This window comes from Acomys russatus, chromosome 5 (assembly GCF_903995435.1).
Source record: "Acomys russatus chromosome 5, mAcoRus1.1, whole genome shotgun sequence".
In the NCBI taxonomy this organism is placed as follows: domain Eukaryota; kingdom Metazoa; phylum Chordata; class Mammalia; order Rodentia; family Muridae; genus Acomys; species Acomys russatus.
Window position 1 is genome coordinate 27,974,950 of NC_067141.1, and position 11,997 is coordinate 27,986,946.

An 11,997-nucleotide genomic window follows, 5' to 3' on the forward strand; every position below is an offset into this window, starting at 1 on the left:
GCCTCGAACTCACGGCAATCCGCCTGCCTCTGCCTCCCGAGTGCTGAGATTAAAGGTGTGCCCATGTATCTTGAATACACAAACACAAATAGAACTGGTTTTTGTTCTTTAAAGTCTCTGATGTCTCCTTTCTTTACAGAATATTTACAAACAGGGAGAGGTAGGGGCACCTTAGCCACCAAATGGGCTGGGAAGTGGGGACAGTGCTAAGATGGCGCCTCAGCGCACGGGGGTGGGGTGTGTGTGGAAGAAGCCCTGAGGAAGGTCACCAGTGTGACCCAGGTGCTCTGAAGGGCCAGGCGGTTCCAAGCAGGTCCAGAAAAGACTGGAGCATCACAGGCAAGCCTCAGGCCAGGTCAGGAGTGGGTGACCCCAGCTGCTTGGAGGCCAGGAGCAGGCGGGTGGCAGTGTTCTCAGACTCTGCCAGCAGCCTCTGGTTGTTGTGCCTGAGGCTCCGTACCTCCTCCTCCAGGGCAGCCCTGTCTGCCTTCTCCTGGGGTGAGGAACAGTAGTCAGAACCCCTTCCTGGGGCAGCCTTGTGCTTCCCTGTCCAGGTCCCCTCCTCACCCTCTGCAGATCCTCCTGGAGCTTCCTGAGCATGGACTCGAGGTGAGAGACCTTTTCTGACAGGCTCCCGGCTTCTGGCCTGAGGAGATGGCATCAGAACTCAGCAGGGGCAGTGCGGGCTCCCACACACCCCCTGATGAGAATGAACCCCACCCTGCAGAGCCTGGATAGCATTCAACTCCAATGGGCAGGCAAGGAAGGGGGCGTGCATGCGCAACCACAGGGGTGGGCTGGGGTGCAGAAGCCTTACTCAGAATCACACTTTGTAGCTCCCTTGGGGTCTCTGCTCTCTGGGATGGGTTGTCCTATGGGAGAGAGAGAGAGAGACTGTGTGGGCATGTCTGAAAAGGATGAACCTCTTTCTGGCTCCTCTCCCTTGGGCCCTAGCGGCCTCACCCTCCCGGGACAGTGACTCCAGGATTATGTTGCAAGTAGAGGCGATCTCTGAGATGGACTGCCACTCATCCTCCAGGGTCTCACTGCCGGCTTCCGACATAACTGCAAGTTAAAGGAGAGAGGCTTAGAGGGGCCCCTGGAATTGGCGATGCTCTCCTCCCGTCCTGTGGTCTGGCTCCACACTCACTCTTACTGATGGAATTCCGCAGAGACAAGGTTCTGGGCAGGATGGAGGCCCTCAGTTCTGGTGCCGAGTCACTGGTGTCCTCATGGCCACCGAGGCTGCCCAGTTGGTCCTGGGGGCAGAAGTGAACAGCCAGACGGTAACTAACACCCATTCAGTCCTACAATTCATCTCCAGAGCCTGCCTGCTTTCTACTCACCTGGGAGGGGGGTGTCTCTCTGCCGGTACCGGGTGCTGATGGGTTGGTGGTGGTGATGAGGAGGAGGTCTGGAGTGGTGTTGGGTAGGACTGGAGCCTCATCCGACAGGGAGCTAAGGAAGGCAGAGGTGGTTCAGAACTGAGAGCCGCTTTCCCAGAGCTGTGCTTCCAGGTCCTTGAAGGCTGGCCCAGAGGGTGTACCTGCGTGGCGACAGGGAGTTGTGGCTGTGCAGGAACTCAGTCCTCTCCTCAGTCAGATCTCCAGGCCCCGGAGGGCTATTGCTATCTTTCAGGCAAAACCGCAGCAGCTGCTTCGTGGGGGGCTGCAAGACCGCCTTCACCGTCTCGTCCTGTACCAGCTCTGGGGCCACACGCCGGCTGGGTTCCTTCAGAGACAGCATGTACAGCTCGGAAAAGCTCCTGGAGGATGAGGGTGGGGGGCAGTGTCAGCTGGGACCCTCTAGCCCCCCCCATATCATCACCCCCCAAAGCAGAAGAATTGCATGCATCCCCTATCAATGTTTGCATGCTCCAGACTGCTTTCCAGACAGAGGCCAGCATCACTGCATTGCCTCATGGATCCTCGGCAGGTCACTAAGCTTTTTTTTTTTTTTTTTTTTGTCAAATATATGTACAGTTTATGGTAGGCATTGGGAGTTTCAACAATGTAATGTAAATTGATTAGCATCCACAGTGCACTGCTTGGAGCCAAATCCTGTGCATGCTTCTCCTTTTTATTAGCACACATGCCAGCTTTTGGAACTCCTATCAGCTAAGAAAAGTTTTTAGATGTCTTAAAATTTGCATTCGTGTGGGGGGGGGGAGGGGGCAGGCACATGTGAGTGCGTGTGCCTTTGAAGACCAGAAGAGGGCATGGGACTCCTGCAGCTGGAGTTACATACAGGTTGTTATGAGCCATGTGAATGCTAGGAATCCCACCTTGGGTCCTCTACAAGAGCAGCAAGTGCCTTTTTTCTTTTTTTTTTAAGACTTATTTATTTAATGTATATGAGTGCTTTATACCTGCAGGCCAGCAGAGGGCACCAGATCTCGTTATAGATAGTTGTGAGCCACCATGTAGTTGCTGGGAATTGAACTCAGGTCCTTTGGAAGAGCAGTCAGTACTCTTAACGGCTGAACCACACCTCTCTAGCCTTGTTTTTAGATGTTTTAATAACGGAAAACCATTTATAGAATATGTTGTGATGTGTAAAAATTACAGACAGGGCCTGGCATAGTGGCGCACACCTTTAATCCCAGCACTTGGGAGACAAGAGGCAGGCGGATCTCTGTGGATCCGAGGCCAACCTGGTCTAGAGAGTGAGTCCAGGACAGCCAGGGCTCTTGCTACCCAGATAAACCCTGTCTCGGAAAAAAAAAAATTACAGTCTGGACATATAACATATTTCCACTTGAAATTTTTTGGCCTCTCCACAAGATAAAGAGGACCTATACAAACTCCCCAAATTCCAAGCTCCGTGGGTTTTAGTGGAAGCTCAGCTACACACTCATTTTCCTACAGTGAGTCCAGTAACTGTGGCAGAGTAGCTCCAAAAGCCAAAAATGTTTACTTCTTGGGGCTTTATGGGAAAAGTTTGCCTACACTGGGTAGAATAGGGAGTGATCAATTAATGTGTTCGTGGGGTGGCGGAGCTAGTATCTTGAAATGATAGCAGAGGCTAGTTGATCTTCAGGGCAGGGAAAGCAGGAGCCTAATCAGCTTCAGTCTAGATGAGTAACATATGACTCAGTGCATGCTGATGTTAACACAGGAGGCCCAGCTGCCGAGTCCTCCCACCTCCCCAAATCCCGGTTGCCCTGACCTTCGCGGCCGGCCGCTCTCGTCTGGGGGCAGAACGGTGACGCAGACCTTGGGTGCGGTGCGCAGCTTCTGGGCAGCAGCTTCTGGACCCAGCTTGGGCAGAGTCTGGCCGCACACGCGCAGCAGGCGCGCTCCGGGCCGAAGCCCCGTGGTCTCCGCGAACGTGAAGCGCTCTACGTGCGTGATAAAGCCTTCTGCGTCCACTTCGAAGCCCAGACGGCCTTGGCCATCTCTGGGCAGGGCCAGCTCTCTGGTCTCACAGCCGCGGCTCACCAGCTGCAGGGATGGGCTAGGTGAATACGACCCTTGGGGGCGTGGCTTCCAGGAGAAAGCTCCCTGGCTCCGCCCCGGCCTCACTGTACTTAACACAGCTCGCCTGAGGTGCCTTAGCAACCCACAGGATGGTTGCATATTCGAGGCTCTGAGATTAGAAGTCACCTGTGCAAACCCTCCCCTCCCTCCAGTTTGACGGAGTTTCCAATAGGCTCCGCCTCCGACGTGCACCAAACCTGCGGAGGCGCCCGCCCTACTCCGGGAACTTGGAGACGCCGCTGCCTTAGTTTTGTACTCCAGCTTACCTGCAGACGTGCCACAACTTCGCCCACAGCTTGCCCTGGGGCCCCGTCCAGCCTTAGCGTGATCGCTTCCCCGCGCCCGTAGTAGAGATCAAGCTGGTGCTCCGAGAAGGTCCAGGCCAACACGTCGCGACAGGCACAGTTGAAAACCACGCGGCCGTCGCGAGGTGCCACCAGCACCAGCGTCTCTGCCGAGATGCCCAGCAAGCAGGGCACCTCGGCGCCGTCCGGGCAGCCGGTTTCAGCACCCGCTGCGACTCGCGCCCCTGGTGCCGCGCGCACGCCCCACATCAGTGCGCCTGCCGCCTGCAGCTCCGCTCCTGGGCCCCGAGGGGTGGCCCGGCGCCTGCCACCCAGAGATGGCAGGCCGAACCGCGAGGCTGAGTCCAACGATGTAGTGGTCACTTCATTGGTAGCTAGGTCCTGCAGGTACTGTTGGCGTGTGCGTGTAGCCATGGCGTGGAACTGGCGTGCATGACCAGCCGCTTGCTCACCATTGAGGGCCTTGGCCAACAGAAAGGCACGGAAATCGGCGTTGGCTGCGAAGGGGCCTCCGCCTTGTGGCAGCGCCGGCCCAAAGGCAGGAGTGTCCTGGGTGCGGCTGACTGCCACCCTGCATGGAGGAAGGCTGAGTGAGGGAGCGAGAGACGGAAGGGAGCAGAGAAGATGTGTCCAAAAATTGGTGCCCATGGGAGACCTGAGACCACCCTAACACCCACCTGTATGAGGTGTGTGGGGTACAGGGAGCATGAGCGCGCACCACTAAGAACACGTGCTGGAAGTGAGAGCGGATAGTTGCGGGACAGAAGGGCTTGCTACCGGGCTCCTGGAACACGATGGTCACAATGTCATTGCCAATATGACGCTTCCTCAGGAGCTGGGGGTTAAAGATAGGGAGATGAGTTTTGTGCGTCTCTCCCCCGCCCCCATCCCTCTTCATTCAGGCTGGGCAAAGGCTGGGCACCAATGGTTCCTCACCCGCCCCTGGTAAAGGTCTGAGGAAGGTATACCAGAAGGTGGTGCAGCAGGGGTGGGGTTGGGGAGTTGCGGGGGTAGGGGGGGAGTTGGGGTCAGCAGAGCTCATGCCGAGGTTCTTATATTGCCACTCAGGAAGTACCTGCCATGGCTTCCCAAATGTCTTTGACCTGTCCCGACCCCTCACACCTGTTGCTGGTTATTAGGCGTGTAAGGCAGCATCGTGGACACGTGAAACATGATCTCATGGTCTTGGTAGGTGGTGTAGAGTGAGTGTGTGCCGGTAGAATCCGCTGTAGCCAGACAATCGGGGAGACAAAGAGCACAAGGGGGAGGTGTGGGTGACTTCAGTGGGTCGCCCTGCCTGAAGGTTGTTGCTGACCTTTTCAGGCCACCAGCTAATGCCCAGGCCACAAAGTCCCAAGAGTCCCGTCCTTGGTGACTTCCCTCCCCTCTCCTGGAGGCTACAGCCCCACACCAGGGTGAAGGGGAATCAGGCTAGGGGTGCTGAGATAGAAATAACCCAGAAATAAGAAATCATCTTAGAGAGAAGCAGAGAGCCCCGCACCCTGGGGAGCTCAACTCCCACCCTCAGCCCCAGCCCCTGGCCAACACAGACTGAAGAGTGCTGGTAAAGTGAGGCCCCCTGCACCTCCAGCCCCTTCCCCAGGGGCCTCACTTTTGGTGTCCAGCTGGGCGCGGTACTTCTCGAAGCCTCTGAGCCGCACCACCTCGCCCAGCAAGTCGAGGAACTGCGTGAAGGCCGCACCCGCCTCCCGGTTGTTGTACATTTCCTCCTCAGAACCCTGGCCGGCCCGGCAGTATAGGACGCCCACCTTGCGCTGGAAGCTCAGCTGAGGGGGTCATGGACAACAGAAGACAGGGGCGTCAATGTCCTACCAGCCCCACCCCTGCCATGCTGGAGGGAATGGGAACCGCTGGCCTTGGGGGCTGGGCTGCTTTGGAAGGAACTCTGAGCCATTTGTGTGTCTTTGCTTGTCAAGGGTTCAACCTGCCCCTCTGCTTGTGCACAGGAGGGCAGGGCCGGTCACAGTTAGGGATAGGGAAGGCATGGAAGATTCAACTACTTTTCCAGAAACAAAGAGAGAGGATTCACAGGAAGGACCCTATACACCAGTGGTTCTCAACCTGTGCTTCCAGCCGTCCTTCCCCAGGGAGGAGTGGCATATCCTGCATATCAGAAAGTTACCTTACAAGTAGTAACAATAGCGAAAGTAATTTTCTGGTTGGGGCACTACAGCACGAGGAACTGTATTAAAGGGTCACAGCCTCAGGAAGGTTGGGGACCACTGCTGTGTACAATGCCTGCACTCGCAACATGGTCCCCTTCTTCAGCTCCAGCATCCCTTACCTCAACCCTGTGAGGCTTTGAGCCACTTCTGTTCCCTTCCCTTCCTTGCTCACTTTCACTTTCTCTGTCTGTCTGTCTGTCTCTGTCTCTCTGTGTCTTTTTGATACAGTATCATACATAGTCCAGGCTGTACTTGAACTCACTACATAGCTAAGCCTTTGAACTTCTGATCCTCTGTACCTCCAAAATGCTGGAATTCTAGACTCGTGCCTAGATTTTTTGTTTGTTTGATACAGAGTCTTGCTATGTAGCCCAGGCTGGCTTTGAATTCATTGGCATCCTCCTGTCTCAGTTGCCTAATACCGGGATTACAGGCACACACCACCACACCTGGCTTTTCTGCACGCTTTCTCTCAGTGTCTTCCAGTTGTGCGTAGATATGCACTACTGACCCCACTGAAGCAATCTCAGCTCCTCAGCTCTCAGCTCCCTCCTTCGTAGCTAACCTCGGTGGCTCGGGCCTTGCTTAGCATGCCTGAAGTCCTGGCTTCTGTACCCCAGGGGAGGTGGGGGGGTGCAAACAAAACCTACCACAGCACAACCCCCCACAGCCTATATGTATGGCCCAGCCTGGTACCCTGTTGGCCCTGATGATGGAGGACAAGACAAGGACTCATCTTGCTTGAAATGCTCTACTTATGTCCCCTCCATATTTTGTCCCTTTTCTCTCCCACATCTGCTTCCAGCTCAGACTTTCCCCAAAACTCCAGGTCTGGTCCACCAGCTGCGAGGTACCTTTCCAATAGCTTTTTTTTTTTTTTAAAAGACAGGGTCTCTATACATAGCCCCGGCTGTCCTGAAACTCACTATGTAGACCAGGCTAGGCTGGAACTCATACAGAGCCCTACCTGCCTGGCTCCTTTCCAATACCTTGACTCCTGAACTATGACTCCTCTGCCCTCTGCCTTTTCTTCCTCCTCCAGAGTCCCTGGGCCCAAAAAACCCACAACTCGCAGAGGCCAAGCAGCTAGGGCTCTCAACTTTCCCCACCTTTCAGTAGGTCACAAAGCACTAGCCACCTCCTTATTACGGTTACCACCACAGCCATGTCTAATTTGAACAACAGCTGCAGCTTTGGGCCTGTTTTTCCAGCCTACACCCTGTGGTGCAGCTAGAAGGGTCACTGTACCTCTCAGATCTGTTCCGAGTCCCTCTGTGGCTCCCAATAGCTGCAAGACCCTCCACCCCCCCCAAAAAAGCCTCCGCCATGCCAGTTCCAAAGGCCCTCCACCCACAGGAAGAAACATCACGTGACACGCATGAGATCTCTAAACCATCATTCTAGATCCTTCGGCTCAGAAAACCGTGTCAATCATGCCTGCCCAGAAAACAGGCGCCTGCTGGTCTGAGTGCTTGTGTTTTTCAGTGTGAAACTTCGACTGCTGTCAGCATCCACCGTTGGCTGCTTTACAAGACCCCCTTGGTCAAGCAAGTCTCGGATGACCTCGGATCAGGATCGGTCTCTCTGAAATGCTTGGAGTGGACCAGCTCTCCTGAGGTCAGTGCCCAAATCAAGCCCAGAGCCAGGGAGTTGTGGGAAAGTTAGGCTGAGTTCAGACCCACCTCCCTCCTTCCTTCCTGGCACTCACCACTTGCTCGTCTAGAGTAAGCAGGGTGCGGGGCACCTTGGGGGAGGCAGAACCCAGGCGCAAGCAGGCTAGGTTCAGCCGTGGAGCCACGTGTTCCAGAAGCTTCCTCGGGGATAGGCCCCTTGGGGGCCCTGGAGGCAGTGCATCTTCTGAGATGGTGCCACGGAGGGTCCGGAGCTGAGGATGGGATGTTGGGACATTCAATTTCTCCACGGGCTGTGGAGGGAACCCACCTCCTGAGCCTGTGACCGCAGCCCACCTGCGTGGTCCGTACGATGACCCGGTAGCTGTGTAGGGTGCCCCCTCCGCTGCCCTCCTTCTCCTCCCGTCGCAGGCTCACTGCCACTGGACCCAGCGACTCATCCAGCCCAAAGAAGTTCTGGTGTTCTGGGGTAGGGGTTGGGCGGTGGCCAACGGGTCAAACCCACTGACCACCCAATCCATTCTTGACCACGCCCACCACACCTTAGTACCGCCCTAGTCTCACCAAGTGCCATACCCTCTGTTGCAGTCTCACCCACATCAGACATTGTCCCAGCCCCTGGAAACAAATGCCTGAGCGCTCTCGGGTTAAATGGCGCCCTGACCCCACCAATGTTAATGTTCTCCTTTTCAAGACACCGAGGCTTCTTTTCCCAATAGTGGTGAGAGCAAGGTTTCATCACACGGACAAGAAAATAGGAAATCGCTCACTGGCCTGGAAGGCTATGGCTGGCCTGGAGGGTTACAGAGATGAACCAGATGGAAGGGGCACTCCCTAACTTCAGGTGTGACGCCAGGGCTTGGCTTTAAAGGGGTGGTTAGAGTTGAGCCAACAGAGCCCAATTTAGCTCCTGCTTTTTACAAAGAGAGGACAGCCCAGGAGCCTCGTACTGTGTCAACTGTAGACCACAGGGACCTCTGCCCCAGACCCTCTCCTGCTTCTCCCTGGCTCGCCTGCTCCTTACCTTTGCTGTAGAAGAACTTGCGGTAGTAGCCCGCACCCAGGTCTGCGTGCTCCAGGCTGTACGCTGTGGTTCGGGTCTGTGGCTCCTCCAGGACTGACACAGCCGCATTAGGTAGTGCAGGGGGCACAGGTGGGGATACTAGTCCACCCAGCCCTAGCTCGCCCTCACCGCCAAGCTCGCTCACAAAGCCAGGTGCCCCAAGCAGTAACTCTGAGGTGGCAGTCTGGTCTTCAGGTGAGGCCAGGGTCCCAGAGCTGGCCTCTGTATGGCTCCCTGTCCCTCGAGGCCGTGGAGCCCAGTCAAAGAGCAAGCTCTGCACATCATAGTGAGCAAACCACCGGGGTTCCAGCACCGGTGGGAAGGTGGGCTCTGGCTCCTCAGCTGGCAACCCCAGCAGTGCCAGGGGGTCAGTGAAGAGCCGGGTAGGGGTTGCAGCAGGTCGGCTGGCATCCTCGTGGCTGTGGGCACGGGCACGAGGGCTGGCGGGTGTAGGGGGCCTGACTTCGCCAGCATCACTGCCACTGCGCAGGAGCGGGCCCCGAAGAGGCCTTGGCTCAAAGGTATGCGGTGTCAGTGGGGGCCGAGCAGGTTGGCGCAGCTTACGGGCAAAGAGGTCATCGGTAGGTGCAGGGGCCATGCCCCGCCGAGGGCTCCCCACACCACCGACCCACATGGACGTGCTTTGTGGGCCTGACTCTCTCGGGCCCGCGCAGCATTGGTGAGCACGGGTCCTTGGTGCCCAGCCAAAAGGCTGAGGTTTCAGAGGTTCCTGCCCTGATGGAGGAGAGGGCTGCTCAGATGGGCCTGGGGAGAAAACAGGAACTCAGGCCCCCAGCCCAGTCTTCCACCACCCCAGTTGGCTTCCGGCCCCTTCCGGGACCATCAAAGCTGCTTCCGCTTTCCTGGCCACTTCCTTGTCTGCCTGGGGCTGAGGTTTCCAGCCCCCTCCCAGGCTTAGCACTGGACAAGGCTGAGGGCTGAGCTGTAATACATTTGGGAGTCCTAGCGCCTGGGCAGCAGGGGTCACCAGGGCCCCCCAGTTCCTACCTATACTCGTCGGCTGTGGTTGTGAGGGTTGCCACAAATTCTACACAGTTTCCACTGGGACGGAAATCAATGCAGCCACTGTTGTCTGGGTCTTGCCCACTTGACAAAGGGAGGACTTCCTGTCCCCAGAGACTTTCCTCCCTGGTACCTCCCACTTCCTCCAGGGTCCCTGAGGAGCTGAGCACCCAAGGCTTAGTCTCAATGCCCTGGTTCCCGCAGCCTTAATACCTCAAGGACACAGGGGCTCCTAGGGCAGCTACTAAAGGACAGAAGCAGTGTCGAGAGCACTTCCTGCAACACAGGAAGTGGCCCCAACTCAGCCCAGCCCAGCCCCCTGCTTGGCCCCTATATCCTGAGGAAGGTGCTAGGGTCACAACAGCTCAGTCATGAGACCCAAGACACCCGAGTCTAAAGGACACGACTAATACTAACTCTTGCAGGTTGCTATGCCCACTCCTGGGGGCAGGAGAGGGCCCAATCCCAACTCTGGATATCTTTCTACCTGACCTCACATGGACAGAAGGACAAAACAAAGCCCGCTTAAAGAGATGAGCTTGCCTGAGGTAGTTCCATGTTCAAACTAGAATTTGAATCTGGTCTGTGAACTTCCAAGGCAATGGTTTTCAACCTTCCTAATGCTGCGACCCTTTGACACAGTTTCTCAGGTTGTGGTGACCCCAACCATAGTTATTTTCATTGCTACTTTATAACTGTAATTCTTGCTACTGTTAGGAATTGTAATGCAAATATCTGATATGCAGAATATCTGATATGTGACCCCTGTGCAAGGGTTGCTCGCCCTGGTCATGGCCCACAGCTTGAGAAACGCTGCTCTCGTGCGTGGCAGCGCTGAACCTGCCGACTTGTGTGTGTAGGAGTGAAGGCTGGTTTGAGATGGGAGAGAGGTTACATCTCAGGCTCAAGGTCTCACAGGATGTAAGGCTGAGACACCCAAGGCCCCGGGGACCTACTAAGGACGGAAATGTGGTGAAGCTAGCTAGACCAGGCAGGTGCAAAAGGTGTGAGAAGGCAGAGGCCCGCCTCTGGGTGAGCATGGCTGAAGTCAACAGCTGGGGGCGGGGGCATGGGAACCCTCACTGCGGATGCAGGCCGCCACATCGTCCACAGACATCACACGGGGCTAGGCCAGAAGGGGGGTGGGGACCGGCTCCACGGTACCCCCTCAGCTGGGTCTCCTCTCCTGGGACGAGCTCTGATGCTGAACTTCTTGTTTTCTTTGAAGACTGCTAGGAAACTGAAAGGGTGAAGCCAGCCATATCTGTACGTGAACCATGCAGGCCCCAGTTCCATGGACCAGGCTGTGCGCACATGCAGGCTTGGCCTTAGGCCCCAGTGTAAGGAGTAGAGTGAGAGAAACGTGAGGGAGGGGGGTCTGTGAGGGCCCTTCTCCATATGAGCTCAGCTCTGTAAATGTGTGCAGCCAGGCCTAGGAGCTGCCTCTTGTTCTGGCCCTGCCTTAAGGGGTGTACTTGGGCTCTGCCCCCCATCCCACATCTTCACACAAGGTCCATTGAGGCCAGGACATTCCTTGCAGCCTGTGTCACAGAGTGGGGAAAGGGGGGAGTGCCCCGCCCCCACAGATCCGGAAGGCCTGGCTGCCCCAGGAGGAGGCGCTGGATGCTTCCCAGCACATCTGGAGGTCACGACCCTGTTTCTGTTGCCAGGGACTGCTACAGATGTTTCCTCCCAGGCCAGACCTAGGATTGGCAGACCAGGCTGGGAAAGCGATCACGCTGGGAGAAGGGGAGCCCCAAAATAAGGAGAGCCCCACACACTTAGCAGGAGCACTTGCCAGCACTGCTGAGAGAAGTCAAGAGCCAATGAATTCACTCAGTGGCTCCTGCAGAGGAGGGAGTGGGAGCTGCCAGCAGGAGACAGAACCCTGGACGCGCTGACTCGTGGCTGGACTAGGGCAGGAGGTGGGGGGGGGGGGGGGGGGGGGTGGGCGGTGCGGGTAGTGAAAGCAGCGAACAGTCCCGTTCCTCCCCACACTACACGGATCTACGTCCAGGCTACTTTGTTAGGTATCCAGCTGGAACCCGGTGCCTCCCGTTCCCTGATCCCCAGTACCTCTCGGGCTCTCGCTGGCGGCCGCTGTCTTCCGCACCAAGGTCCCGCTGCCTGCTTTCTCACCGCTCCCGGCGCCTCCGCTCCGCCTGGGGGCGGGGCCAGGATGGAGGCGGTGCAAGGCAGAGGGGCGGGACTACCCGGGAGCTGTCTAAGGCGGGAAGCACTACGGGTGGGGACCTCGGGCAAGGCTCTAGGACAGCCTGAAGTCCCATGTCCCAGCCTGCAGCCAGCCAG

General features: G+C 56.8%; 1 protein-coding gene across 1 annotated transcript; it reads right to left on the minus strand.

The window, feature by feature from the left end:
• Positions 1-254: 254 nt before the first annotated feature.
• On the minus strand, positions 255-9,685 carry Sipa1 (signal-induced proliferation-associated 1). Its single transcript, XM_051145914.1, has 15 exons — positions 8,626-9,685; positions 7,938-8,065; positions 7,679-7,855; positions 5,397-5,571; positions 4,907-5,010; positions 4,462-4,619; positions 3,746-4,355; positions 3,169-3,443; positions 1,547-1,765; positions 1,347-1,458; positions 1,151-1,259; positions 964-1,065; positions 818-872; positions 568-646; positions 255-493 (listed from the first exon to the last, which is right to left on the minus strand). The coding sequence occupies exons 1-15, from the start codon at positions 9,296-9,298 to the stop codon at positions 347-349; spliced, it is 3,123 nt and encodes a 1,040-aa protein (XP_051001871.1). The 5' UTR covers positions 9,299-9,685; the 3' UTR covers positions 255-346.
• Between the last annotated feature and the right edge of the window lie 2,312 nt (positions 9,686-11,997).

Coding starts and splice junctions, on each gene's coding strand:
- Sipa1 (XM_051145914.1), bottom strand. CDS start 9,298: ATGTGGGTCGGTGGTGTGGGGAGCCCTCGGCGGGGCATGGCCCCTGCA. Junction 4,620..4,906: donor CGCCTAATAACCAGCAACAG/GTGTGAGGGGTC, acceptor TTTAACCCCCAG/CTCCTGAGGAAGCGTCATAT. Junction 4,356..4,461: donor ACCCCACACACCTCATACAG/GTGGGTGTTAGG, acceptor TCCTCCATGCAG/GGTGGCAGTCAGCCGCACCC.